This window comes from Emericellopsis atlantica (genome assembly GCF_019669845.1).
Source record: "Emericellopsis atlantica unplaced genomic scaffold F5Z01scaffold_23, whole genome shotgun sequence".
Classification (NCBI taxonomy): Eukaryota; Fungi; Ascomycota; class Sordariomycetes; order Hypocreales; family Bionectriaceae; genus Emericellopsis; species Emericellopsis atlantica.
Genome location: NW_025764725.1, coordinates 18279 through 46193, shown reverse-complemented (window position 1 = coordinate 46193; position 27915 = coordinate 18279). Strand labels below are relative to the sequence as shown.

The 27915-nt window shown below is 55.2% G+C and overlaps 10 protein-coding genes across 10 annotated transcripts; 6 read left to right on the top strand and 4 right to left on the bottom strand.

Moving 5' to 3' along the window:
• Positions 1-30: 30 nt before the first annotated feature.
• On the top strand, positions 31-2615 carry F5Z01DRAFT_661640 (DNA polymerase alpha/epsilon subunit B-domain-containing protein). The gene has a single exon (XM_046263899.1). It carries the CDS (start codon positions 213-215, stop codon positions 2547-2549), a length of 2337 nt encoding a protein of 778 aa, XP_046115927.1. The 5' UTR covers positions 31-212; the 3' UTR covers positions 2550-2615.
• F5Z01DRAFT_661639 (60S ribosomal protein L19) lies at positions 2616-6124 on the bottom strand. Its single transcript, XM_046263898.1, has 3 exons — positions 5865-6124; positions 3287-5813; positions 2616-3237 (listed from the first exon to the last, which is right to left on the bottom strand). The coding sequence occupies exons 1-3, from the start codon at positions 5931-5933 to the stop codon at positions 2702-2704; spliced, it is 3132 nt and encodes a 1043-aa protein (XP_046115926.1). The 5' UTR covers positions 5934-6124; the 3' UTR covers positions 2616-2701.
• Positions 6125-6387: 263 nt separating this feature from the next.
• F5Z01DRAFT_676248 (HAD-like domain-containing protein) lies at positions 6388-7193 on the top strand (the record flags this gene model as incomplete). Its single annotated transcript, XM_046265235.1, has 2 exons — positions 6388-6497; positions 6596-7193. 2 exons carry the CDS (start codon positions 6388-6390, stop codon positions 7191-7193), a joined length of 708 nt encoding a protein of 235 aa, XP_046115925.1.
• Positions 7194-7224: 31 nt separating this feature from the next.
• On the bottom strand, positions 7225-9127 carry F5Z01DRAFT_244576 (kinase-like domain-containing protein). Its single transcript, XM_046258435.1, has 4 exons — positions 8693-9127; positions 8483-8640; positions 7903-8434; positions 7225-7852 (listed from the first exon to the last, which is right to left on the bottom strand). The coding sequence occupies exons 1-4, from the start codon at positions 8960-8962 to the stop codon at positions 7256-7258; spliced, it is 1557 nt and encodes a 518-aa protein (XP_046115924.1). The 5' UTR covers positions 8963-9127; the 3' UTR covers positions 7225-7255.
• Positions 9128-10829: 1702 nt separating this feature from the next.
• On the top strand, positions 10830-15524 carry F5Z01DRAFT_661631 (transcription elongation factor SPT6). Its single transcript, XM_046263897.1, has 4 exons — positions 10830-11170; positions 11221-11394; positions 11442-15060; positions 15119-15524. The coding sequence occupies exons 1-4, from the start codon at positions 11000-11002 to the stop codon at positions 15370-15372; spliced, it is 4218 nt and encodes a 1405-aa protein (XP_046115923.1). The 5' UTR covers positions 10830-10999; the 3' UTR covers positions 15373-15524.
• A 917-nt stretch (positions 15525-16441) lies between these two features.
• On the top strand, positions 16442-17621 carry F5Z01DRAFT_244477 (uncharacterized protein). The gene is made up of 3 exons (XM_046258434.1): positions 16442-16529; positions 16738-16877; positions 16968-17621. Exons 2-3 carry the CDS (start codon positions 16795-16797, stop codon positions 17188-17190), a joined length of 306 nt encoding a protein of 101 aa, XP_046115922.1. The 5' UTR covers positions 16442-16529; positions 16738-16794; the 3' UTR covers positions 17191-17621.
• Positions 17622-18051: 430 nt separating this feature from the next.
• F5Z01DRAFT_676245 (Spc98 family-domain-containing protein) lies at positions 18052-20715 on the bottom strand (the record flags this gene model as incomplete). The annotated part of the gene is made up of 2 exons (XM_046265234.1): positions 18052-20530; positions 20576-20715. 2 exons carry the CDS (start codon positions 20713-20715, stop codon positions 18052-18054), a joined length of 2619 nt encoding a protein of 872 aa, XP_046115921.1.
• A 484-nt stretch (positions 20716-21199) lies between these two features.
• F5Z01DRAFT_243802 (transcriptional regulator of RNA polII, SAGA, subunit-domain-containing protein) lies at positions 21200-23078 on the top strand. The gene is made up of 4 exons (XM_046258431.1): positions 21200-21529; positions 21580-21869; positions 21916-22021; positions 22072-23078. The coding sequence occupies exons 1-4, from the start codon at positions 21304-21306 to the stop codon at positions 22791-22793; spliced, it is 1344 nt and encodes a 447-aa protein (XP_046115920.1). The 5' UTR covers positions 21200-21303; the 3' UTR covers positions 22794-23078.
• Positions 23079-25047: 1969 nt separating this feature from the next.
• On the top strand, positions 25048-26763 carry F5Z01DRAFT_244225 (cyclic nucleotide-binding domain-containing protein). The gene is made up of 3 exons (XM_046258433.1): positions 25048-25262; positions 25400-25866; positions 25919-26763. Exons 2-3 carry the CDS (start codon positions 25459-25461, stop codon positions 26618-26620), a joined length of 1110 nt encoding a protein of 369 aa, XP_046115919.1. The 5' UTR covers positions 25048-25262; positions 25400-25458; the 3' UTR covers positions 26621-26763.
• Positions 26764-26879: 116 nt separating this feature from the next.
• On the bottom strand, positions 26880-27851 carry F5Z01DRAFT_661612 (Pre-mRNA-splicing factor SPF27). The gene is made up of 2 exons (XM_046263896.1): positions 27552-27851; positions 26880-27496 (listed from the first exon to the last, which is right to left on the bottom strand). Exons 1-2 carry the CDS (start codon positions 27586-27588, stop codon positions 26907-26909), a joined length of 627 nt encoding a protein of 208 aa, XP_046115918.1. The 5' UTR covers positions 27589-27851; the 3' UTR covers positions 26880-26906.
• Positions 27852-27915: the final 64 nt, after the last annotated feature.

The following is a 27915-nucleotide window of genomic DNA, read 5'->3' as shown; positions in this document are numbered from 1 at the left end:
GTGATTCTCTGGGCGATGATATCACCAAGGGTCCAGCGCGAGATATTCGCTTATCCAGAATACGCAACTAAGCGAATCACTCAACGCGTCGACGCGTCTCCAACATCCCACCTCTGGCCGCCTTGCTCTATTACCATGGATCGGTACTAGATTATTAGGCGACGCCATCACCAGCACTATTCTCCCTGGCGCAAAGTGCCCAAGCCGCCAGAATGGACAAGACGCCCGCACCACTCTTCCGTAACAAGAACATCCCTCCGTCTTCCAACTTGCCATCGTCCTCACCGGCCTTTGGCACCCCAGCTCATCCTCTGAAGCCCTTCGCTCTCAATGCCCCCAAAACGACCATCCTCCCCATAATTCTCCCGCCTGCGACACTCCGACCACTCGCCTTCCGAACGTTTACAAAGAAACACTCGCTCACTTTAACCTCGTCCGCGCTACAAGAGCTCGCTGGCTTCATCGGGCGGCACTGCGGCTCCGGATGGCGGGAGGAAGGCCTAGCCGAGCGTGTGCTCGAGGAGATTGCGCGATCATGGAAGAATAGGAATGGTGGTGTCATGGTGGATGGCGCCTCAAAGGAACTCCACGATATCCTCAAAACCTTGGAGGGAAACATGTCTGGCGGCAAAATCACAGGGCCCAACCGGGGCCTGCAACGGAGTGACTCGCTACTCAGCGGCGAGGATGATCTGAACACGCGATTGGGATTGCGACCAAGCGGGCCGCCTCGAGAGGACAGCAATGCAAGTTTTGGCATGTCAGCGCAGGGTGTGCAGGAAGAGCAGGGCGACGAGGATGACGAGGCAAACGATCCTCGGGCGTGGCTGCAGGTGGTAGATGCGTACCAGCAGCCCCGTCTGCTGTTCAACGTGGGTAAAAAACACTTTGAGAGGGAGACGTCGAAACCGTCATTGCTACCGCCCGCCGATCATAAAACGACATTATTCCGAAATCGATACCATGTGATCCACCAACGGATCCTTCGAAACGAAGCCTTTCAGACATCGTCGGTCTCGGCATCGCGAAAGCACCATGTCGGGAAAGAGACGGTGACCAACCAGCAATCCCTGAAGATTACGCCCATAGCAAACTTGCTAGGACGCCATGGCTCTAGCCACATGCTCCTCGGCCTGCTGGTGACACTTCCCTCCGGTGGCATCGCTATTTCAGACCTCTCAGGCACGATCGCCCTCGATCTCAAGTCCGCGGTCTCCATCCCAGCCGACTCGGCCTGGTTCTGCCCAGGGATGATCGTACTCGTTGATGGTGTCTACGAGGAAGAGGACGAGTCTCACGGCAAGGGTCTTAGTGGGACCTCTGGCGTGGGAGGTGTGCTGGGTGGGAAGTTCCAGGGTTTCTTCATCGGCCAGCCGCCGTGTGAGAAGCGCAAGGCAACGCTTGGTATCAGCGACGGAAGCGGGAGCGACCACACTATTGGCGGCGGGTTTGGTTGGATCGATTTCTTGGGCGTTGGGTCCTCACGCGCTCTCGGCAGCAAGATGAGGCGCCTCCAGAATCGCCTCCTCTCTCCGTCGTTTGAGGGGCGAAGGAGCAAGATCGTCATCCTAGGGGAGCTGAACCTGGACAACCCTCGAGCTCTGCAGGCACTGCGACAGATCCTGTCCATCTACAACACCCCCGAACCTCTATCCTTTGTCATAACGGGAAACTTCACCACGCATGCTGTCCTGGCACGTGGAGGGAGCAGTGGTGGCTCCATTGAGTACAAGGAGTATTTCGACGCTCTGGCGTCTGTCCTCGCCGACTTTCCTCACCTGCTGCAGGCATCGACATTTCTCTTCGTACCGGGCGATAACGACGGATGGGTCTCATCATTCACGGCGGGGGCATCGACGCCCTTGCCCAGGAAAGGGGTACCAGAGATGTTCACATCGCGCGTGCGAAGAGCTTTCGCGACGGCAAACGCAGATAATGCTGCAGCTGTAAAAGGCGAGGCGATATGGGGGAGCAATCCCGCCCGGATGACTGTTTTCGGTCCAGAACACGAAATCGTCGTCATGCGGGACGACATGTCGTCTCGGCTGCGTCGAACGAGCGTTCACCTAAAACCTCCACAAGATTCTGGGCAGGATGTGCCCGAAGAGGTACAGGGGGACGCTATGGACCTTGACGTGGCGGCGCCCTCATTTTCCACCCCCGAAGGAGTGGACGCCAGCCAGACGAACGACGAAGGCGTGAGTGAGGGCTCTAAACCGGAGAGCAAGTCGGATACCCACGCCGCACGCAAAATGGTCAAGTCCATCCTCGACCAGGGGTACATGTCACCGTTTCCGCCTTCAATCCGGCCTGTACACTGGGACTTTGCATCAAGCCTACACATATACCCCCTTCCCACCGCCATGGTGCTGGTCGATACCTCCGCGCCCACCTTTTGCGTGACGTACGAGGGGTGCCACGTGATGAACCCCGGGAGCGTACTTGTCGAGGGACGCAGAGGCGTCGGGCGATGGATCGAGTACGAGGTGGGTGGACTTGGTAGGACGAGGGAATGTATCTTTGGCATCAACAAAGGCACGGTCAAATAAGCCGTATATGAGATAATGAAGATACTACAAGCATAAAATCAGGCCAAGACAAAGGCTTGTCGAATCACTGGAAAGAGATGTCTCATGAGATTGATGGTATCTTTGACTTGAGAGTGGCCACGCACGTCACATGTATCGAATGCGCGGAACCCCTACTCTAGCAGCAGCGATTCCTCATGTAGCACACCAAACAGCCTTTCAATCTCCATCCTGACCTTCTTCAACTCCTCGGCCACTTGACTCGTCACCAGCAGGTACGCGTACAAAAGCGCGTAGTCTTTCTCCTCGGCGATGACGAGCGCGCTCATCCCGCCTTCATCACCCGCCTGGGCGATCATGTGATCCTTCCGGAACTGGTGAATCCGGCCCAGCAACCGGTCCTTGTTCCTATCTACTGTAGGAATGGCGTCGGTGAGGGGGTATTCAAGCATAATGCATGAGGCCAGTACCTGAAAGACGTGACAGATACGTTGGCAAAGTTGTACACGGTCCTCGGCTGTGAATTCGAGCAGCGCGCGCTCGCCCTCGGATAGGCTGGCTCGTTTCTGTGTGAGAAGGCGCATGGCATAGAAGCCATCGAGTATGTGTTTCGTGGAGCGCATGATGCGCCCGTAGGCAGCGTGAGGAAAAGGTCCTCGCAGTTCAAATTCATGCTGGGCCGAGTTGCGCAGAGACTCGAGTTTAAAGGCTGGGGATGTTAGTCATTTGCTGCTGCCCAGAGAACAATCATAACTCACCATACCGCTGCAGGGCAGCTTGCTCGCCCTCGCGCATGTAGTCCAGCGTGCTCTCGCTGTCTAGATGCACGCCTAAAGGCCCCCTCTTCCAGATGAGACCCATTTGGAGGTACAACACAGACATGCCCTCGCGGAACTTCTTCCTGGCGGAAATGGGCCACAGAATACGGCACACGAGGATACCCCACACGATACCCAACGTCACCGCGATGACACGATGGTAGGTAATGTCGAAGATCAGAGGGCTTGTGCCGCCCTCGTCGTCGTCGTCGTCATCGACTCTTTGCGAGATGCTGTACGCGTACAGGACAATGACATTGTACGCCAGTAGCGACATGCGACCAAGAGGAGCATTCTTGATGGCAATGAGGTAGAAGTTGTAAAGGGCGACAAGCCAGCCACAAAAGGCCAGCAAGAATGGGTTCTCCATCCCGACGAGCCAAGCGACAATGGCGCAGATACCGCCAATCAGCGTACCGTAGAATCGGGATAGGCCTGTCGTATTGGCGGCGCCAGTTGTCATGCCGTTGACAATCATGTACGACAGGAGACCCCATTCTCCTCGCCAGGTCTCGTAGATAGGTCGGGTCGCCGGAATGAAGGCGAACATGGCCCATAATATGGCACCAATGCCCACTTTGATACCGAAGAGGACGTCCTCCCTGGTGAACCATCGCGCCGTCCTGAGCATCACCTGCGAAACCTTGCGGAGCCATATGCTCGTGTTTGGGGCAGCCTCCCAGCTGAAGGTGTCCCGTCGCGCAACCATTTCATCCGGGATGCCTTTGGGTATAGCACTCCGCCTCAGTCGGCTTACACCCGCCTTGGGCAATAGCTGCTCGCGATCCGCCTCCTCCAGACCGAGAGGATCCGAGTGCGACGAAGCCTTGTTCCATCGTTCCCAGAACCTCAGAAACTTCCAGCTCCTCTTTTTGTGCTCCGTCTCAAATTTAAGATTTTCCAAAACGTCCAGGTAAGAATCCATCTCCTCAGCAACTGCCTGCAGACTGAACGAAAAGTGGCCACACGCAGCAGCCACTTCTTCAATGTCGGCCTGGATCTTCTCGGAGCGCACGCGGCCCATCTCAATGCTACGATAGAGCTCATGTAACGCGTTGCCTCTAGCCTCGTGGTACAACGCGACTGCATCCTTGAGGCTTTCACGGAGTTGATCATTGACGGTGATCTCATTCTTTGGGTCTTCGCCAAATGGTGACTCGCGCAGGATTTCGGACAGCGTGTAGGCCAGTGACTTCATAGAAGGTCCTAAAAGGTTGATAAAATGGGCGAAGATATCGGAGGGGGCTCGGAATAGGGGTGTGCTGTCGAATGTCGGTTCTGAGCGATACATGTGTGCACTCTCCGCATCTTCGTCCGATTCGTTGATGACCGACAATTGCTCTGTGGCCTCGTCCATGTGGAAAGATTTGCTGCGCTTCAGGGTGGACAGGTCCTTGGGGTCCGCGCCGGGGACTTCCTTCAGCAGCATGAACTGCGCCGCCAACGCGCTGCGAAGACCACCAATAGATTGAGCCACAGTCTCAATACACTTGGCAAGGCTCCTGTCCAGCTTGTAGAGCTTCTCGGTGCCAACAAAGTAGTGCTCATTCTTGGCCTCGCGGAGCATCTTGGTCATTTGCGTGTAGGCCTTGTTGTAGTTGGCCGACATTTTGGCATATTCGGGCGAGTCCATCTCTTCCTCGGTGCCGTTCAAGAACCCCCTGGTGATGAATGATAACCTGTCAGCCTGCGCGGCAGCTGCCTTGATCATGCATTGCCGTAGCACGCGTCTTGCTGAGACGCGCCACACCAGGAGATTGACAACAACGGTGCTTGCGACACCCAGCAACAAAAGCTTGAGTATCTGCAACGGCTTCTCGCCCGACACGTACCCGCCTTGGATCGCCTCTTCTTTGGTTATGATAGTGATGATGGCAATGGAGGTCAAGCTGGAGCCGACATTTACAAGCGGCTGGTTGAGCCGCTGCTTCACCCAACCCACGAACCCCAATCCGCCTCCAACGCAGAGCAGCAATACCATGACGTGAGCGGGCTGGACGATGTCGAACGCCTCCTTGCCCCAGATTACAACCTCCATGGATATGAAACCAATGAGTTCGGCGTACAGGATGGCAATGATCCCGATAAAGACGGCTTCGATCATGGATCCGACGGAGCGCGCGGGATGGAAATAGACGGTGATGGTCGCAGAGACGTGTTTTCCGTCACGGTGGCCAAGGAAGTTGGACAATGGCGGGAAGAATGTACCACCGCTGCCCAGAAGATAGGCAAAGGTGCACTTGAGAACGGCATGGCCTTCGTCGGATTGAAACCAGTACCAGAGTCCAATGGTCTTGTCCTTGGCCCTTTTTGCGACTGACTTGATCTTGCCGCCGACAGTTTCAGCTGTCGATAGGGTATCACTGGCGCCATCGCCGGCCGAAATCGAGCTGGTGGTTCGGAGGGTGAACTGTCGTCGAGATCGCTCGCCGGTCGCGGGGATAATGAATGTGCCATTCCTTGTTTTCTTTGTTGTTAGTGGTCGAAGATTTCGTGCCCAATGGTGCGCGACACTTACACCGCGTTTATTGTTGTTGGGACGCCGCAAACCCCAAGGCCCCGACTGGGAGCTTTCGTCGGGGCTCATGACAGCGTTTTCGACGAGATCAGCACATGATCATGTTTGACGGTGTAACCTCTCAAGAAGCTCCAGAAGCCAAGGTTCGATAGAATTGGAGGGAAAGGAAGGTTGGTCGAGCTCCCGTGTAGGCTGTCTGACGTGGGAGCCCTTCAATCAAGGATGGACCTCGAAGCGCCGTACCGCGCCATGGGACCAGCAGACAGGGTCGCAGGGGTTGGAGGCGCATAAGCCACAGTGACGACTGGACTGGGTGCTTCAGCCACAACCGCACAGGGGTACCCACTTGAGCTTTGGACTACCTGGTAATAGGATAACATCGTCACTGACTTCTCTTTGATGTAACGAAAGGGATTATCCTAGAATTGCGCTTCCCAACACTCTCATCAGCCTGGAGAACTAGACCTGCAGCTTTCATTGACCATACATTCGCCTTTCCATGTACAGAAGGCTCTTTGCGACAATGGCTTCATCCGCTCGACGATTCGCGCCTCTGAAAGAGAGCTTGAGGCCAGCAGCAGGCGAGCTGCCTGTGCTAAGAGGCGTCGTCTTTGACATGGATGGGACACTCTGGTGAGTTGGGCTCGCTGCGCATGTACATTGATCAACATGCCTGTGCATAAACGAGTCTTTGCTTGAAAAACGTGAGCGAGACTGACCATCCCATGTAGTGAACCCCAGACATATATGTTCTCAGACATGCGGGCAGCCCTTGGAATACCAAAGTCCACTGACATCCTGCACCACATCGAAGAGCTACCGGCAGACAAGCAGCCTGCCGCCCACGACGCCATCCGCGCCATTGAGCGCAAGGCCATGGAGACACAGAAGCCCCAGCCGGGACTCAGGGCACTCATGGACTACCTCGACAGCCGATCAGTGCGGAAGGCTATTTGCACACGGAATTTTGACGTGCCCGTGAAAAATCTACTGACGAATTTCCTGGAAGGCTCGGTATTCCACCCCATCGTGACGAGGGAGTTCAAGCCTGCAAAGCCAGATCCAGCGGGTATCCTACACATTGCACAGGAATGGGGACTCGTCCGTGATGACGGGCGGGGTGACGGCAGCGGCCTGATCATGGTGGGCGACAGTATCGACGACATGACCGCGGGACGGGAAGCTGGCGCTGCTACTGTCCTGCTCGGCAACGACGTCAACAGGGACTTGAGTCAGCATGAACATACGGATCTGGTGATTCATAGCCTGGAGGAGCTCATTGAGGTTCTTGACGCGGGTTTCCAAGGGAGAGAGATCAATGTCAAATGAAAGAATCTACGCCATTGTTATGCTAGACTTGCTTTGAGAAAATCCGCCTTTCTTCACTGTTTTCAGACATTATATGCTGGGTTCGGGGGCAGGCCGTATTGTGGCTGCCTCCGCGCGTCTCTTGCCTCTCTGGCTTCCCTCCTCGATCCATCAGGCGTTGCGTTCCGGGGGGGTGGCGGCGCCATGTGACCCGAAGGCCCTGGACGAACGGGTAGCGCAAATGTAGTGGAAGATGTCGACCCCGAAGGTGCGTGACCTCCATTCTCGCTGTACCCGGCAACCTTGGGTATTGAGTTGGTGGTGTTGCCGCGGAGCAGTGGCGTTCGTCCGCCGGAGCTGGTGGTGCTGCGCGTTGGTGAGCGGCTAGAGGGCGCATAGTCGCGCGTCGAGACGTACCCAGTGCCAGCAATGGGGATCTCGCCCGAGGTTGGGGTTTCAATGTTGCGTTCGTCAGAGGCAACCTCCCTGGCTTGCTGTTGTTGCTGCTGCTGCTGTTGGGTCTGCGTGGGCCACTCCTTGGAGCGGAGGAGATCTTGTGTCGAGGGCGACAGCTGAGGCGCAAGGTGAGACTTGCGGTTGTCGCGCTCCATCATGCCGCATGCCCAGGCACGTAGATCAACCGGCGTCCTCTTGGCGGCCTGCACAAAAGGCTCGCGATCCTAGATTGATTAGCAAGCGTCGACCTTGACCTATCTCTATCGAAACTCACATATAGATCCTGCGGTGTAGGCCGCAGGTCGGGCTCCTTGTACAAGCATTTTTGGATCATATCCTCGAGGATACTGGGGAATGCGTCGCTCTTGGGCAGCTTCGGTGCAGGCTCATGCACAATCTGCTGGAGGAGATCCAGGATACCAGCTGGTTCGCCGTCGCCATCTGATAACTGCTCACTCGCGGCAAAGGGGAATTTGCCGATTGCGAGCTCCATGACAGACAGGCCAAAACTCCACACGTCCGACTTGACGGTGTACTTTTCGCCCTGGATTCGCTCGGGTGCCATGTACGTCGATGTTCCGACAAAAGTATCAGCAATGGAGTTCACCAGTTCTCCTGACACACCAAAGTCGCAGAGCTTGATGCCACCCTGCGAGTTGACGAGGATGTTGGACGGCTTAATGTCGCGGTGCATGATGTGGTGCTTGGTGTAGAGATAGGTGAGGCCACCAAGCGTCGCCTCTGCGATCTTGCCCAGGACGTCGACGCGGACTGGACCAAAAACGCGCGATACCCAGTCAAGTGAGCTTATTTGTTAGCCAAGATACCTTGCCCATATGACCAGGAGGACTTACCCGACATCCATGTGCTCCATACACATGATAACGTCATTGTTGTGGTTCAGGAACGCTCCGTAGAAGTTGACGATGTAGTCTGAGTGACACCCGTGCATGATTTGCAGCTCCCTTACGATTCTCTTCCTCACCTCCCTCTTAGCCTCCACATGGATGATCTGATTCTCTTAGCGCAAGTCATTTTTCCCTGAACATGGGTTGGAAACATACCTTGCGAGCCATAACAGTGCCTGTTGTCAGATGCCGCACCTTACTCACGGTACCACCGTTTCCAGAGCCAAGCTCACGCACCACCTCCAAGTCCTCTGGTCGCAGATCGAGCTTGTATTCGATTCCAATCTCGAGTTGGCCATCTTTGCCACCGTCGTCGCGGCCGCCGGCCGATTCAGCGGTCGGGGGCGGCTTGGGAGCGGCAGGTGTCAAGGCGAGGCCCTTGACATTCTTGCGCTTCATGGTGCGCGGGGCGAATCCGTCGGCCATTTTAACGGTATTGTTGAATTCGACTTGAATAAACGGAAGTACGGTTTCGAAAGGAGGAGCCGGACTGGATGCGTTGCCAGCCAAACACGGACTCGGGTTCCCCGCGGCTATTGGCGAAGATGGTCTGATAGTAATGCGAACACGTACGGAGCGTGCTCGACGGTGTGACAAGGCTCGCGCAGGAAGTTCGAGAGTCGTGCTCGCAGCAGTCTTCTGTCTTCAAAAGTCAAAGGAGTCTGGAGGAATCGTCGAGAGCAATATCGAGAGCTGCACTCGGCTGCACTTGGTGCTCGAGCAACAGTTTGAGCGGACAGGCGAAAGGCGCAGGCGTCAAGGACCGGTATCGGCTCTTGAATGAGAGTCGTGATGATTCCAGGTACTCTGGAGGGTGTCGACACAAAGTAATGGTCGACCGGCCGGTGCTGAGCGTAGGATCACGCTCTCTATCGTACGGTACGGGGAGAGTGGATGGATGAGACAGTTCCAAGTCCCTGAGAGGTGAGTGGGGTCAACGCTAGTAATACTCCTGATCGGTCGCATCTATCACAGTCACAGCGAGAGCGCATGTGGTAGTCGAAACAGTAAGGGGCAATGTGCGGCGCAGAGGACATTGTACGACTCATTGCTTTATCGAACCCCTTTATTAGGCATCCGGGTGATTTGTCTACGAGAACATGGGAAGCTGATCATACGGCCATATCTGGTATTGATCATTAAGGTAAGGTAAGGTAGGTCCCGCGCCGCCCCTGATCGAGGGGTCATTTTTAGCGACTATTCTAGGCGCCCATGTTGAACCCCCAATTCCTCCACAACTTTTCCACCACTTCAAAGTCAATTAGGAGCGCTTAATTTCATCGCACCGTGAAGCTAGATAGTATGTCTTTACGGCCTTAATTGATGCACGGAGCATGGAGCCCCCTCAGAGTTTCCTGACAAGCCGCCAAATCCGCCCGCTCTGCCGTCCGCGCGCCCCCAAGGTCTTTCATGAATCTGCCAGCTTCTGTGACGTGGCTGGCCTTCATTCCAATCACCCTGGGTAAAAGGGTGCAGCATCGCAATCAGTATCGGGCAAACGTGCGATCGTCTATCGGGAAAGCACCTGGCGCGATTGGTAATATACTTGACACACCTCTCGTCTACCAAAACGCGACACTTGCTACCGCCCCAAAGGGTCAAGCGTTGCACATTGCTGTTGCTGTCGAGCATTGCTGTGGCAAATCGTCGACCAAGTCGTAGGCGAACGCAACCCAGCTCTGGGTCGTTTCATGATATAGCATGCACCCAGATTATGTCCAAAGGTTCCTTGTAATTAGTATTGATGGGCTTTGATCGCGGCCCCTCCTGCTGCTATGTTTTACCTACCCTGCGTTCGGGGTGATCGACCGTCTAGGTATTGGTGAACCAAATAGGATTCCAAATCCGGTCAATAAAAGGCGTCACGAACGATATAGGGGCCCGGAAATGCTGATATTGTATTGTCCATACAATTTGATGTTGAACGGGCTGAATTTTTCGCACGGAACGTGTACCTCGCCGCATAGACCAATGGTCACCCCAAAGGCTCAAAATGCTGGTAATTGCGAGATTGAGAGTTTTATCACCAACGAATGGAAAATATAACGACGCTTGAATCCAAGATGGTAAGGCTACAAACCCGTGCGGAGGCTTAATCTCTCGAAAAGTATTTACTGATGATATTTCTCATTCATATTGTCTTGAGAGTTGCCAAGAGTACAGGTACTTTACCTAAGGTTGTCGACTGGATGAGTAAGCCATCGGGTTCGGAAAATCCTACACCCGTGCCTCTGTGCCCCCCTGTCCTACCAACGCGACGAGGTTGGAGCTCGATGCGATTCATTATTCGAATCTTCAGAGGCGCGCGAGGCCTTCCACGATTGACTGCGTCGAAACCCAGCCCGACGTCTACAATTACCACTTCCCCACAACATTGTCCCGAGTGCTAGGTGCGCTGTTCAAACGCATTTGGCTTTGTGGCAATTATAACTCGGGACCTCTTCATTTGCCCCCATCGGCAAAATGAGCACGTCCATGCGCGACCTCATCTCGGGTGAGGCCGAGCTCGATGACGAAGAGGATGATGAGTCCTTTGATGAGGAGACCGGCGAAGCCCGTGAAAGGCAGAATGGAAACATCGACGACTCCAGCGAAGAAGAGGAGGATGACGACGATGAGGAGGAAGCGCGTAAGGTATGTTCACCTCAGAGGGCATGAGGGATGGCCGAAGCTGATTTGACTAGGTGCGCGAAGGCTTCATCGTCGACGAAGAGGAAGATGAGGAAGACGGCGAAGCTCGGCCCGCCGTCAAACGGAAACGTGAACATCGAGACCGAGAAGAAGAAGAGCGTCTCGACGACGATGACCTGGACCTCATTGGCGAGCAGTATGGAGCGCCCGTCAAAGCGAAGCCTCAGGTGAGTCAGCGCACTGATGCAGGGCTGCAGGAGCTGACGATGAGTAGTCCAAGTTCAAACGCCTAAAGAGAGGATACCGGAACGACGACGAGCCGGCGAACGAGCCCCCTGGGTTGACAGAAATCTTCTCAGACGATGACGAGGAGGGCGCTGATCAACGGCCGTACGGCCGCACCACCTTTCGCCCGCAAGCCGACGAATTCGACGACTTCATTGAGGAAGATTTCCCCGAAGACGAAGCCGAAAAGTTGCAACAAATAGAGGATGCCGAAGTCGCGAGACCCAGAGACCGTGGCGTGGGTGCCATTGTCGACACATCAGGCCTCGACAAGGACGCACTGGATGACATGGAGGCCATCTTTGGCAATGGCGAAGACTATGGATGGGCACTTGAACTGGAATATGAGGAAGAAGACCGCGAACGCGAAGAAGGGCAGATCGAACTCAAGGACGTCTTCGAGCCAAGTCAGCTCAAGGAGAAAATGTTGACGGACCACGACAACGCGATCCGCTTCACCGACGAACCCGAACGATTCCAGCTGGATCGCGAACCCTTTAAGCACCTGCAACTGTCCGACCAACAGTTCCGCGAGGAGGGCCGATGGATCACCAACCAGATCTGGCCAAAAAAGAGTCTGCCCCAGGACCTCCAAGGACCATTTGGCCGCGCTATCAGCAAAGTCCTCGAGTTTTTCATTGTTGACGAAGTCGAGGTTCCCTACGTCTTCCAGCACCGCAAAGACTACCTTCTGCATACGACAAAGACGCGTTCCAACCGCGATGATCCAGACAGCAACGAGTTCTCCATTTCTGCAGAGAAGCTTCTGAACCAGGACGACTTGTGGAAGATTCTGGAGCTCGACATCAAGTTCCGTTCTTTCGTGGACAAGCGCAACGCCCTCAATGCGTCGTACGAAAGTCTCAAGTCCCAATTCGAGATTGACGACCCCGTCGTGGAGGAGATGAGTGCCGAGGCTCTGACCATGGAAGAGCTGCAAGATGTTCAGGACTACCTTAACTTCCGCTACTCTTCCCAATTACGAGAGCTGGCTGCTGCCAAGACTCAGTCACAGGTCAAGAGGCCAGGTTCCAAGATGACGATCCTCGATCGTATACGCAGCTCGCGCGCTTCGGAATTTGTCAAGGCCTACGGTATCACGGCGGATCAACTGGCAAAGAATGCGCTGCGACAAGGCAAGAAGGTTGCACCGGATGATGTCGCCAACTACCCCATGGAACTGGCCGACGATCTGCTTGACAACACCTTCGACACTGGTGAAGCTGTCATGAATGCTGCCCGTCAACTTTACTCGGAGGAGTTGTTTGCCAGTCCGCGGATGCGGAAGCATTTCAGAACGTCATTCTACCAAGCTGCAGAGATTAGCTGCAAACGCACAGAGAAGGGTCTACGACGTATCGACGATTCACATCCATACTACGAGATCAAGTACATCCAGAACCAAGGTGTAGCTGATCTAGTCCAACAACCTGAGCTGTTCTTGAAGATGATGAAGGCTGAGGAAGAGGGCTTCGTCGACATCAAGGTCGAGATGCCACGGCGGTATGACTTCCGGAGGCAACTGTACCAGGAGTTTGAGTCAGAAAACTTCAGTGACCGCGCCGAGCAGTGGCGTGACGAGCGCAAGCGGGTCCTTGATCTTGCCTACCCCAAGCTCGAGAGAATCACAGCGAGGAGCGTCAAGGAGGTTGTCCGCTCGTTCTGCCAAGACGAGCTGCTGCGGATAGTGCGTGAGGAGTATTCGAAACGCCTGGATCAAGCGCCTTACAAGCCCAAGGGCATGATTCTGGGGACGGCACCGCGAGTTTTGGCACTGACAAACGGCATGGGAGACCCTGGCCGCGACCCCATTTTCTGGGCGTGGGTAGATGACGACGGCCGCGTACTGGAGCATGGCAAGTTTGTCAACCTTGCGAGAGACGAAGCACAGCGCGACGAATTTGTGGACCTCGTGGAGCGCCGGCGTCCCGACGTCGTTGCCTGCTGTGGCTGGTCAGCCAACTCGCACAAGATGGTGCGGGACCTCGATGCCCTGGTTCGCGAGAAGAACTTGCTGGGCACTGAATTCGAGGATCCCGACACGGGCGAGTGGAGAAGCGAGCCACTCGAGGTCATGGTGGTGAATGACGAGGTCGCGAGGCTGTACAAGGATAGCAAACGTGGGCACGCCGAGCATCCTTCGTTGAATCCGTTCACCCGCTACTGCGTGGGGTTGGCCCGGTATATGCAGAACCCCATGAAGGAGTATGCTGCCCTGGGCAAGGACGTCTCATCCCTGCTGTTCCACCCATGCCAGAACTTGCTGCCGCAAGACAAGGTCGACAAATACCTCGAGTCTGCCATGGTCGACATGGTGAACCTGTGTGGTGTCAACATCAACGAGGCCATGTCTGACACGTACATCGCCAACCTGCTGCCGTTTGTTGCTGGCCTGGGTCCCAGGAAAGCGACGAGTGTTATCAAGGCTATCAACACTAATGGCGGGAGCGTCAACACCAGGGATGAGCTAGTCGGCGATATCGATAGTGGCAAAGTTCCCGTCGTCGGTCCCAGGGTGTGGAACAACTGTGCCAGTTTCCTTTACATTGAGTACGATCAGACAAACCCATCGTCGGATCCTCTGGACAATACTCGTGTTCACCCTGAGGACTACGAGCTGGGTCGCAAAATGGCGGCCGATGCGCTCGAACTCGATGAGGAAGATGTCAAGGCCGAGGTGGACGAGAACGGCTCGGGTGCCATTGTCCGCAAGCTGTTCAAGCAGGATGAACAAGACAAGGTTAACGAGCTTGTTCTTGAAGAATATGCCGAGCAGCTGGAGACCAACTACCAGCAACGAAAGCGCGCCACGCTCGAGACCATCCGCGCCGAGCTCCAAGCGCCCTACGAAGAGCTGCGCAGGAATTTCGCCACACTGAGCACGGCTGACATCTTCACCACGTTCACAGGCGAGACAGCCCGAACTTTGTGTGACGGCATGATTGTCCCTGTCAATATCCGCGTGATGAAGGATGATTTCGCCATTGCCCGACTGGACTGCGGCATCGAGGGTCGTCTCGAGTCTCACGAAGTCACCAACCGTGCGTCCCTCAAGGACGTACTCAGTGTTGGCCAGACGGCTCAGGCCAAGATCTTGGAGATCAACTACAAGGAATTTCTCACCAAGCTGTCGATGCGTGAGGACACGCTGCGGATACCATTCCGCCGTCCGATCAATCACGGACGGGATGGGTGGGACTACGACCTGGAAGCCGCCGACAAGGAGGACATGCGTGAGAAGGACAAGCACACGGGCCGCGTGCAGCGTGTCGTGAAGCATCCAAACTTCCACCCGTTCAACTCGCGGCAAGCCGAGGAGTACCTAGGCTCCAAGTCGATCGGAGACGTGGTGATCCGTCCTTCGTCCAAGGGCAACGACCATCTGGCGGTGACGTGGAAGGTGGCCGACGGTGTCTTCCAACACATCAACGTGCTGGAGATGCAGAAGGAGAACGAGTTCTCTGTGGGCAAGCTGCTGCGCATTGACGGCAAGTACACGTACAGCGATCTCGATGAGTTGATTGTCGAGCACGTCAAGGCTATGGCACGCAAGGCAGAGGAGTTGATGCGCCACGACAAGTTCCAGAACCGGTCGCGGGGCGAGACAGGTACGTTTGCTAATAGAAGTCTGCAAGACGAAGCGGGCGCAATGCTAACAATGTGCAGAGAAATGGCTCACGACCTACATCGACGCCAACCCCAACCGTTCGACGTACGCGTTCTGCGTGGACACGAAGCACCCGGGCTACTTCTGGCTCGTGTTCAAGGCGAGCAGGACCGCCCAGTGTGTGGGCTTGCCTGTCAAGGTCATCCCCCAAGCCTACGAGCTCATGAAGTACCAGTACCCGGACATGCGTGCGCTCACCAACGGATTCAAGTTGCGTTTCCAGAACGAGTTCTCCACGATGGGTGGGAAATAAGGAGATTGTCCTGTTTTGATATGGGTTTCAGGGGATGGGGTGGGGGGACATGTACCAAGATTGGCGTTCAAAGAGGTTCACATATTTTATTCACAAATATCAGCATGATGCAGAGTTGAGCGATAGCTGGGTAATAGAAAATCGACTTGGCTGCTCCTTGTTCCATTTGACGTCAAGCCCGCCAGTTGATATTCGACTAAGTAAAAGTATCACGAGGTCTTGTCAATGTTCTGGGAGGTTCCTGGCTGCGGGTACCTTGCGTAGCTTTCATAAGTGACCATCACCACCGTGTTCCGGCTTCGGGGGTTGTAGACAATGGCGACATCGGAACCGGTGGTCCACGATCCAATGCTAGGACGGTTTAGTCGGTGCTCGTGATCAATCTCACCGAACCCAGCAGAATGTCTGGCAGCAGGTGAGTGGGTCGACCTACCCTGAAAAGTATGGGGTACCCCGCAATCGTGCGTTGCGGAGCGTCTCCATGAATTGAGCAAACGTCATCAGCTCTGGTCTCTGTGCCTGGTGGTTCAATTGCAATTGATCAGGCTTATCCTTGGAAATGGCCAATGCAGCTTCAATCTGCCTTATCAGATGGGAAGGGGAAGCCCGTGAACGCAGGTACCGGAGCATGCCATGACTCTGTGTTGTGTGGAGCCCGAAGCGGAGCTGCTTGCTTCTGGGTGATTCTGACGAAAGGTCACGCGATGAACGCGACATCACCTCACGGCTCTAGTTCTACCGTTTACGCAAGTACCACTGTAGATAGGGCCCCTCTCTCACGTTTTATGCCCCCAGGGGCTCTTGCCGTGCCAATTGGCCGATCTCATTGGCTGTTCCCGAGCCGCAGCTTAGGTCGTCTGCTATCCGGCGAGAGTATAAGACGCTTCCCGTCTGCCACACCCTCGCTGGTCCTGTTTGCGTAACACAGGCAATCACTCTCTCTTCCCATCAATTCCGTCACATTGAGAGACGTCAATCGAACAATTCAACTTCACCCAGCAGTCATCGAGACAGGCACCGCCGTTGCCTTTGGTATTCCACGAGTACTCCACGTCCAGCGAGCCTCCAAACATACACCTGCTCGTCCTCCTGATAAGAGAACCGCCATTTTGGGTTGCAACCTTGAGCTTTCCCCTCAGCTCCATTCCACCTCAACAGTAAGCTCCCGGTTCTATACCATATCAACTCTCCCCCGCATCAGTCTGGTTCCCTCTTGCTTTTCATCATCCATCATCCATCTATCCATCCATCATCCAAGGCGCTCTCATCAATAAAGCCATCTCCTCCCCATCAGTGCGATCATCCTCATGCATCCTCTAATGTGCACGCCTCTCTAACGTGACGACAGTGACACGCTCTCACAAGGCCAACGATCGTGACCACAAGGGCATCGCCGAGGGCACCGCGCTGCCCGTCGAGGTGATGCCCAAGTTCTTTGCCAAGAGTGGCTTCGCAGACACAGACCCCAAGAAGATCAAGAAGGACGGTGGTGGTCGAGGCAACTGGTACGTCCCCTCTCTCTCCCACTCTGCCGAGCTGGTCCACGCCCAGCATCCCTGCAACAGTGACTGACTTGGACACGTGCACAACAACAGGGGCAGCTACGGCGACGATATTGCCAACGAGAACTTCACCTTTGTCAACCCCCGCCGCCGCTCCAACAGCTTCTCCATGTCCCACCACGTCAACGACTTTAAGACAAAGTTTGAGGTCCACGAGCCCGAGCCCGTCTTTGAAGAGGCGCTTCACGGCCCCATGCAGGATGGCGAGAATCTGGCCAAGACAGATTCCTCAGAGAGCGGGCGATCCACGGACTAGATCCTGGCCTGCGGTCCCCCCTAGACCCCGCGTAATGAATTCAAATGAGAGGCATGGCATGTATTGGCATTGTGAGGAGGACTAGCAAAGGGGCAAGGGGATCTGTATCATTGTATCATCACGTATTCAGCCACCAAAGGCCACGACCTAGCTACGAATGGAACTCGATGTGAAATCGAGACACTTTTTTGACAAATCGCTCGACTATTCTTCCAAGGTGCTTCCACCGCAGGCTTTCGACACAGTGCCCTCAAGTTGTGTCGGGCACATTTACCCGGTGATCTACGCTACGGGTTTCCATACTCACTTCTGGATAGCTCACTCACAGGAATCCTCGATGGGTTACATGATGGATACGTAACTCTGCGTATTTGTGTTGCAGTTGCAGGTCAATGTCACCACCATCTCGTACTAATACTCGAAAACGCGCCGGCCCTCAAGTCGACCATCTTGTCATATCATGTTCCATCAACAGCTGGCTCCCACCAATGTGATGCCGTGACACCACTCCTGTTCGATCCCCAACAAGAATATCTGGTTTATCAACAACCCCGCCCCTGGATCACCGATCAAGCTGCGCCGAACATCTCGTCCTAGATAAGACCATAGCAAAAGCAAAACGCCGGGTCGCTCCCCAGGGCCGACTCCAATGCAGCCGGCGAGTCAGGAGCTTCAGTAGCGGAAAAGGGGGAGGGGGTGTGAGGGGACGGCCATCACTCTGACGTGGGTCGCGCGGACGGATTCTTAACGGAAATGCTTTCTATCTGTCTCTCTCTCCTCCTTCTCACGGGCCGGATTTCACAAAGATACGAGGTGGAAAACAAATGTCGTTCATTCATACATCGTCAATAACTAACCCCTTTATGCCTTTGACGTGTTCGCTGACGCCGACGCCGCCGTGGTCTTGGCCTTTCGCCTCGCCGGCTGATACACGTCGTTGAAATTCATGGCCACGCCCAGAAACCTCATGTCCACATCAGGTTGGTACGCCAGATCGCCCAGTAGCAGCTGCAACCTGGTGCGGAAGGACGAGCCTAGATGCCGTAGCCGTTCTTGTAACGCCGGGAACTCGGACGCCACGCTGGTCGAGCCGGGGAAGTGGTCATCCTCCTGGCGCTCCAGCGTGCTCCGGACATCGGCCTCCTGACGACGCGTAAAGTCCGACACGGACCAGCTGTAGAGGCCGTCAACTGAGTCGCGGTAGTTGAGCATGAAGCGGAGTATGTCGCCTAGTTGGGCGAGGTACGATGTCCGATCATCATCGTCCGCCGTGCCATGAACGCGTCTCTTCGGGCCCAGGAGGCCCTTGTGCGTAATGTCGTTGAGATAGGTTGTGTGCGCCTTGATCAGATCGTCGAGCGTGCAGTCCTCCTTGGTGATGCGCTTCTGGAGCTCGCCCCACGAGGACTCAATGACCTCAAACAGAATGTAGTACTGCAGCTGCCCAACATAGTGTATCATCTCGGCCAGTGTGCCGCGTGTCGACTTCCACGTCTGTGCCACCGTTTCATCACTGCTTTGGAGCACACCGCGCGCCCCCGTCATGCACTTGCGCCAAGTCGTCAGCAATGCGAACTCGACACGCTTGATGCGCCACAAGAAGTTGAAGACCTTGAGGTACTGTCGGTTGCCCCATTCCGTCACCACGACATCGACAGGCGCGTCAATCTTGTACTCGAGCGTGAAGCAATCCCACCCGATATCACCGTGCGAGAGTTGCAGCATTCGAGCATCGAGGCGCCGCAGAACCTCGGGCGAATCATGCTGTGCGTTTGATCCACGGATAGCGTGCTCTAGTTGCGCTGTCAGGGTGTGTCGATACTGTGCGCCAGCCGGGCGGTCCAGGTTGGGCGCCAAAGACTCCATGAGAAGGGCGATAAAGTCGCCCTGCCCCAGTAGAATGTAGTTCTTGAGGGCTTGCAAGTGCTCAAACAGATGGAACTTGTCGGCCATCAGGTGTATCAGTCGCTTCATGGTCGTCTTATGCGCCTCGTCTATCCAGGCCTCGAGCGTCGTGGTGTCGCCGTACCTCAACTCTTTCGAGGCATCTTTGGAGTAGTTCTCAACCCACAGAGAGTCGTTGCAGCTATGTCGGACAAAGTTGAGAGACTTGCCAATGAGAAAGACCTTTTGCGCAAAGTCTTGGGTGATAATGCTCGGGATCATCTCCTTGTCGATTTCGAATCTGTCCTCCCAGACATTGCCATTCCCCTTGCCTTTTGGATCCGCATTTGGAGCCTGCTCTCTGACGAAGAACTCCAGATATGGATCGGACAGTTCGCCGTCGTAGATCCAATGCCGGAGGAAATCGTAGAACGGGCGGGTAAAGCTGCCTAACAACCGCTCGGCAAAGGCGGCCACCAGTGGATCACCGTGTGACGACGAGAACCCGTGAATCAGAGAAATAAGCTGACCGCCCTTTTTCTTTTCCGACTCTTCGGCAATGAGGCACAACAGTCTCAGACCCATGGTAGCCTCCCTCGTCCAGACCACACAGCGCTTCAGGGTGACCCCAGCTTTGCCGATGCCGCCCCTGGGTGCGGAATCATCAATGACAGCAAGAGCCCTGCGTATCTGTCCCTCCAAGGTGGCGATGAGGGTCAGATAGGCCCTGAGCTCACCGCCGACAGCAGCACGAAGGCTTTGGCCCAAGAGTCCCTTTGCTGGACTTTTGCAGAAAGAGTCGAGCCGACGGTATAGAAGCGATGGCTCAGCGAGGGTGTGCAGCAGTGACACAATTGGAAGTGGGAGAGTTGGAGGCAGCTGCAGCGTATCTTGCTTTGTGAAGGGGAGAGTCGTCGAAGAAACGCCCTGAAACGTGAAAGGAAGATCTCGTAGGATCGCAGCCTCGGGTGGATCTATGTCTGTGTAATTGTTGGCGAGAAGCGTCGATTTCAAAGACACGTCGCGCTTCGGTGTACCAGGAACAGCATCAGGCTGCGCCGGTTTTAGGTCTGCTTCCCTCTGCGGGAACTTTTCAAGACCATGTTGCTGGAACGCTTCTCTGAATTGTCCTTCGTCTGAGTTTGGCAGTGGACCCTGTGCCCTCGTGCTTTCGCGTCCATGTCGCCGGAGCGCATCTCTGCTGATTGCTTCGCGGTAGTTGGGCGCCGAAGGCTTGATGGGACTGAGAGGGAGAGGTTCGCTTGGGTCCGGCGAGTCGGCGAGCTGGTACAGCATGTACAAAATGGCCCATTTGTTTTCAAGAACGGGAAGCGACAAGAGCTTCGAGTACAGGTTCGAGAACTGGAGTGCCTGGTTGGGATCGGTTTTGATCAGTTTGCGCTTGATCAAATCGGAGGCATGGTTGACGTCCGCTACGACAGCGGGGGAGGCAGGGCTTTGCCATTAGCACAGTCCAAAGTTTCCCAGTGAGGAGACATACTTGTTGTCTATCAAAGACTTGGCGAGCTCGAAGCAGGTGTCATGGTGCTGCTGCGCGGCCTGGTCGTCTTGGGTAGGGTCTCGAGGGACGATGTGCGCAATCAAGTTGTCAATGGCGTTGGAAATGCGATCGGGAGGCATGGCTGCATCCTCGCGATGCGCGCTTACCGCAAAAAGTTGCGGCCCCAAGGAGACACTTTTGACGAGCGCAAAGGCAAAGACGGAAGCTTGTTGTTGAATCAATGTCAAGTCGAGACGCGGTTGCGGCCTGGAGACGCGATCTGAGGGGCTTCGAGGTCATGTCACCGGATTGGGCGCGCAGGTAGCGAGTACTTCTCATAGCACGCAACTCAGGTGCAGGACAGGGTACCCTAAACTTCTCCAACTCGCATCCTCGAGTCGGCCGAGCGCCAAATTTCCAACGCTCAGGCACCTGCATCTGCACGACTGACCTCAATCCATCAAGGGCGCAATACGTCGCCATCGACTCGCACGCGCCAACCCGTTCGAACCATCGCATAAACCCAATTGATCGAGTCGCCTGGCTCTAGACTACCAGGGACCTGTATCTCATGCACCATCTTCCACCGTTATAGCCGCCCTGCCGAGCCCGGCCGCGACGACGCGACACACGCTGCCTGTCGTTAACCTCGGATTGTCGACCTTTGAGGCTACGGGCGCAATTGTATACCTCACGAAACCTACCAACTTCCTCGCCACGGGCTCAAGATGCCTGATATAGATCCATCGGCTCTGAGCCGCCCTTCAATAAGCATTGGAACGCCTACACTATCTTCCAAGGCGCTGTCGGCAACAGGCGGCTTGTCCAAGCCCAAGTCGAGTCAAATCATACCGACGCGCATAGATCTAGAACCATACTATGCGGCGATCAAGGCTGAGATCCCTTCGGAAAAATGGACTCTATACAAGGAAACGGTCGCCAACTTGGCATATGGTAGTTGCCTTTCCACCAGAAGGATGAACCTTTCCACTAATGAACACCAGGTCGCCTAAACCAATCCGAGTTCTCTGCGATAATCGACCCCTTGATACAAAGTCCCAATGGCGAAAAAGTACATCACCACAATCGCCTGATCATGGCCATGATTGCCAATGTATCGAGGGAGGTCCCAGATCCTGGACAGGCTGCGTGGGTCAGCGCCAACGACAAGCCCACCGCTCCTCAGGGCAGCAAGCCTGTCACCGGCGATGCGGCGGAACGTCTTCTGAAAGGTGGCGTGATGCAATTGCCGGCCAGAGACAGGCGGCGCATCAAAGACTTATCACACAATAATGTGAGTGTTGGTGCACTTGAATCTTGGACTCAGCTAACGGGTGCAGTTCGACCCTCAGCAAGAGTTAGCCAATGTATTCTCAGATATAAGGCGCAAGCCAGCGCCAGCTCCCGAGCTTGCGCAGAGCGCGACAGGCGTCATGTCCAACATGAGTAAGCCCCATTGCCTGACAAAGAGACTTGATGATAGACTGACCGTGCAGACTTTGATATCGAGATCAGAAAGCGCTACAATGCGCCCCTCGCCATTGAATCGGGCGAGTTCCCGGATAGCAATGTGGTGAGCGGCCGCATGCTCCCATTGTGTTACGAGGCCGGTCTGGCAAGTGGCCACTCCCCCGAGGCACCCCAGCTTCTCACCGTGGCTGTGGAAACATTTATCAAAGAGAATCTGGCAACAATCTTCAGCCGCACGCGAAGTAATGGACCCGGTGATGCCGGCAACGCCGGCTTCGGCGTGGGGATCAATTGGATCCAAACGGCACAATATTCGAAGCAGCTTCATCTTGAGGAGAACCTTGCACAGAACGGGAGACTGACCAGGGACAAAAATGGTCTTCTGCCGGTGGAGGCGAAAGCAGCTAGCGAGCGCGGCCCCTTGACTGTTGCTGATCTTCGCCTCGCGATTGAGGTGGGCGAAACAGGCTTCTCCCACTTCCCAGCCTTGCGCACACAAATCTTGCAAGGCTATCGCGAGGGCGAACTCGAGAATTACAACGAATATTCCTATGTCTCTGGACACGAGACTACGGACCAAGTCGACGAATACGTCCCAGCACTGGTCAATGGCGAGCCAGATGCCACCGTGATGAACGGGATGGGAGAACCCATGGACGTCGACACCACTCTGGAGTGGGAAGGTGCCGAGGAGGGCGACATTGACTTACTGGACAATGTGCTTGATCAGATATTAGTTGGCACGTAAACGCCCCGGACACAGGTTTCAGTTGTGCGCAACTGCAAATTCATCCCACAACAAACGCCTTACCTGCGCGCGAGAACGCGTACGAAGCGCACTTAGCACCTTTGGGGATCGGCGGATGTCCAGAAGGGCGCAAACCGATCGCTTGGGAAAGAGGCCATTGAGATCATCTTCCATGAGCACTTCGTCGTCCCTCAGACATGGTGGTCAGGCTTGAGCTGCCCCGCTATATCGATTATACAGCAGGTTGACTCGGTGATGGCCCGAGGGCAAGGCCAAAGAAGCGTTGGGCAGCCCATCTGATACTGCACCCGTCCGCAGGCACGTCAAAATGCAGCGTCCCTCAGGTGGCGGCTTGCTCGCACGACCGGCGCCAACAGTCGGAGGCTAGTCAGCACTGCTTGATTCTTTTGGACAAACCCGACCAGCTCTGTTTCGAGAATTATAGGGCCGCTGAGAGCAGCTCAACACCATTTTCCAAGGCCCCAAGCGTGGGCTAGCCAGGAAGGAAGACCATTCCTTGGAGACTCGGTCTACGTTCTGAACAGCGATAGTGACCCGGGCCATCAGCAATGATATTCAGGACCGGGTTGTTCAAACATAGTTGGAGACGACCGTCATCTACCAGAGAGCACGGACTCGTCAGGCGTGACAATGCTTTGGTTCACTCGAGATACCCCTTGATTTTTTTTTATCATTCGTCAGTCTATGGCGAGCGCCGAAGATATTGCCAGGCAGCGCAATTCTTTTTAGCAATATTGTCTAACACCAAAAGCAATGCGATACCTGACATTCACCAAGACTTTGGAGCTTCCCGTGGTTTTGTTCCCTGCATGAACTATGAAGCAACTACGGATACATCCCCAAGGTGTGGAGCTCCGGCTTTTGAGGAGTGCGGAGGTGGTCTGTGCACGATCGATTAGGTCGTTCAGCATCCAAGCTAAACAAAAAAAGCCGAGTGCTCGGGTGCGAACCGTACCTTAGATGTGCGGACGCGCGATGATGTCGTGCCAGGCAGGTCTGGTGTGGACATGGACATGCGAATGTATCAGGTAACGTCTGACGCCGGTGGCTGTGGTCGCGTCGTCGTTTACCTGGCGATCACCGACTGACAGCGCTGACTGGGCCTATGACGTTGAGAAGAGGAGGAGGGAAAGACCGAGCGAGTTGAAGGAGCCAGCCTGCCTCGACGCTAAACCGCAGTGGATCGCCGCGTCTCCCCGCTCGAGACAGTGGTATACGTACTTGCTTTACTGGGTTAGTTGAGAAGGAAGGCATTCGACGTAAATGAGGAAAGTGCTTCACAATGCTTTACGAAGATATGTCCTTTGGGCGCACTGTAATCAAGTGATGCTTTCGGCAGTGAGGCTCTAAATTAGCTCTTAGCCATAAGTGGTAGCTACGTCTGGATTCTGTAGCCGTTCCCTGGGGTCGTTGACGCTTTGACCGCATAGAGGGCCGTGCCACCGGCCGGCCTTCTAGAAGCCTTCTTCTAGACAGGTGGCACAGACCCTTTTTGAGTTGGCACCTGTGAATGATCCCCCACCATCATCCATCCATCCCTCCAGCTCCGGTTCATCCTCACCAGCACCCGCATCTCTTGATCTGCATTCAATCCATCCAGCTCTGTGGCGACACCAAACACTCGCAAAATTAATTGTCGAGACGCCCAGGTACTGAAAGCGCTTGGCTCCAGCCACCCTGGCTCCGACATCGCTCGAGCATAGCGTTGCGCTTGCCCGCGGTTTGTCAGCTCTCAGCTACTGCCCCTCTTGACGACATCATCAGAGCAAGTGCTTGAGGGACAACTTCCCATTTCGGTACCACTTACTGCAGCACCGACTATATCGTGCCTGGCTCGTTACATCCAGGTCCTTCCCAAGGTAAGGCACCCAGGCCCTGAACTCTTTCATTCTCTCCTCGTCTCGTCCATCGCGCCCTATCCCCGGTCGCCTGCACACAGTCACCGTCCGATTCCGCATTGTGTCGAGCTGCGCTTTGTTATATACGCCTGCACACTCAGCTTGGAGTCTCAGCCGGCATTGCCACAGCTCTTCGTCACATTTGGCAGAGGGTGTTTTGACCTTCTTGCTGCCTACTTGAACAAAGAGGTAAGGAAGCCTGTCGCAAACAACCCCATCGGCACCTCAGCTGCGCTTTCTCAAGAGCTTCCCTTTGAGGCGAGACGACTTTGTCCGTGCCCACAAGAGTCGTTCGAGCTTAGAGTGATGCCCTTGGGTTCATCCCTCTTGGCGCTTTTACACGCGCTGAAAGCCGAACCATTGCAAGATGATGGCTCTTTTAGAGGGATGCGCTGGGGACCAACATCTCACATGAGCTCAACTCGCAGCGCCCAGGAAATTTAGAGCATGGAACCAAGCTGATATCCCATTTCATCAACTTCTCTCACACTTCTCAACGCGCCAAGTCAGAGGCATCTGAAGCTAACAACCAACTACCAGGTCCTTATAAGTGAGGAGCCCAGGTTGTACGTCTTCTCACCTCCAGTCCCTACATTGTTCCTGGACATCTGGACAACTTCTCTGCAATTCAGCGCCGCCTTTCTCTACTTCACAAGACCCAGCACCTCGGCTAACACCTGCATCCAGACAAGTTACCAGCTCGCCTTGCTCCGATCCAACATCCATCCACATTTCCGAACTCTACCATGTCTGGTCATTTCAACAGCCCCTTCGGGGCCAACGCCAATCCTTTCGGAGCCAAGATGCAGAGCTTAGCGGAGGAAGATGAGAATGGCGCTGCTGCCCCAGTGTCCTTTGGCGTCGACGGCTCTCAAAGTGGTCCTGGTGACGCTGGGAATCGTCCGAACCCCGACAGCTATCCTGCACAGTACAACTTCAACCGTCGTACATCGGTGTCGGCCGAATCATTGAAGCCCAGTGCCGACGAAAACGACAACTGGACACCCCCATATCACGAGAAAACCCCAGACCAGATTGCGAGACTGAAGAAGGCCATCGAGGGCAACTTCCTGTTCAGCCACCTCGAGGATGAGCAGAGTGCACAAATACTAGGTGCGCTAGTCGAGAAGCCAGTTCCAGCAAAGGACATAAAGGTTGGTCATGCCCCAGAAACGCTATGCGTATGATTTGACTGACATGGTAAAGGTCATCAGCCAAGGCGACGCCGGAGATTTCTTCTATGTGGTAGAAAAGGGCTCTTTCGACGTCTATGTTAACAGCACTGGACAACTGCAGCCCGGACCTGACGGGATGGGATCAAAAGTGGGCAGCATCGTGGCTGGTGGTTCTTTTGGTGAGCTTGCTCTCATGTACAACGCCCCACGTGCGGCTACCGTCGTGTCGGCTGAGGCGAACTCGACGCTCTGGCAACTCGACCGTGTGACCTTTCGCCGCATCCTGATGGAGTCCACCTTTGCGCGCCGTCGCATGTACGAAAGCTTCCTCGAGGAAGTCCCTCTGCTCTCTTCACTCACGCCTTATGAGCGATCCAAGGTCGCCGATGCCCTCGAAACCCGGAAATTCGCGCCGGGCGAAGTCATTATCAAGGAAGGCGATCCGGGCCACTCATTTTTCTTGCTAGAGTCTGGCCAGGCGGACGCTTACAAGGGCGACCCAAGCAACACGGTGAAGCACTACAAGAAGGGCGACTTTTTCGGCGAACTGGCGCTCCTCAACGATGCTCCTCGAGCCGCTAGTGTCGTCGCCTCGTCGGACGTCAAAGTGGCCTCGCTCGGCAAGAGTGCGTTCCAAAGGCTCCTGGGGCCAGTCGAGGGGATCATGCGACGCACCAAATATGAAGGGGTCAAGTCAGGCGTGGAAGAGATGGACCCCCTGCATCGCGGCTAGCCGAGGCAGCCGCCAATTGTTTCGTCACATTAGCATGGAAAGCAGCATATGATATAATTCGTATGGTATCTGCTTTGGAACGACATCCACGAAGGAGGAGTTGCCATGGCAAGGGAAATAGTGTCAAGCTGGAGGACCTTGGCCCTGGGTTTCCGTCCAATTGTAGGCGTTTTGAGAGGATTTTGCTGTATCTGTATTTCACTTCCTGGGGAACAATGATTACCTAGGCATTCAAGATTACTTATCCATTGATATGAATTCATCAACCTCACTCCCGCTGCTGCTGTCACTGCTCATCCTGCCCAGTCTTCCCTTGGTTCCTTAATTCGGCGCGGATTTGGCTTTTTAGCTCCTCCACAGCGACCTCCGTCTCCAAGACTCTGCCCACGCCTTTCTTCCATGTTTCCTCCAGCATGGTCAGTTCGCCCCTGACGTCTTCCTGTCTCCGTTGCCGCGCCAGGTTCACAAGATCCACCTCCTTTTTGGTCGCCGCCAGCTCAGCCTCTAGCCTCTTGAGCTCGCCCTCGAGCTCGTGGTTGCCGATCAACCACGCGTTTTTGCCGTACCGATCGAGCAGCTCCAAGTTCTGCCGCCGCGAGCTCAGGTACATGTCCGTAATGTGCGCATTGTCCAGGACCTCTTTCAGTCTGTCTGCGCCGGCATCGCCACTAGGGGTTTCCTGGGCCTCGTAGCGCGAGAGTGTGAGAGGTTGTAGCGGTGCTTGCGCGGCCACGCGTTCGAGTTCGCTCTGGAAGATGGGTGTGAAGTTGGGGGCGGGCGCGGCGGTCATCGACGGGGGTGGAAGGACGGCGATCTCGGCGGCTATGAGGTCGTTTGCCGCTGCGAGCTCTGATTCCGACGGCTGCGAGTCAATGTCTGCGCTATGTTAGCGGGTGATGAGGAGTGGTGGAATCGGCGCGGGTGAACGAACATGGGAGAGACTCGTGATATGCTGGCGGCATGGGCATTGTTGCGGTGCGGCTCGAGGACGTGAGTGAGATTTTCGTGTTCAAATGGAGCAGGAGGTGTAGCCTGAGGCAATCCGCTAGAGGACTGGGAGCGGCGCGCGAAATGTGAGGCGGTTATATTTGGTGGTGAATCTTAGTACTGATGATTTTTGGACGTGCGGCGTCGCGATGGGAAATCCGGTTGTCGACCGGCATTGGCAGCATCACATCACGTGAGACCTTTTTCGTCACTTCGATGCTCTCGCCGTCCGCTACATTTGACACAAGAGTATCTGGTATTGAGTTGACAAAACACCTTTCGACCATGCCACCGGACCACTTCATATG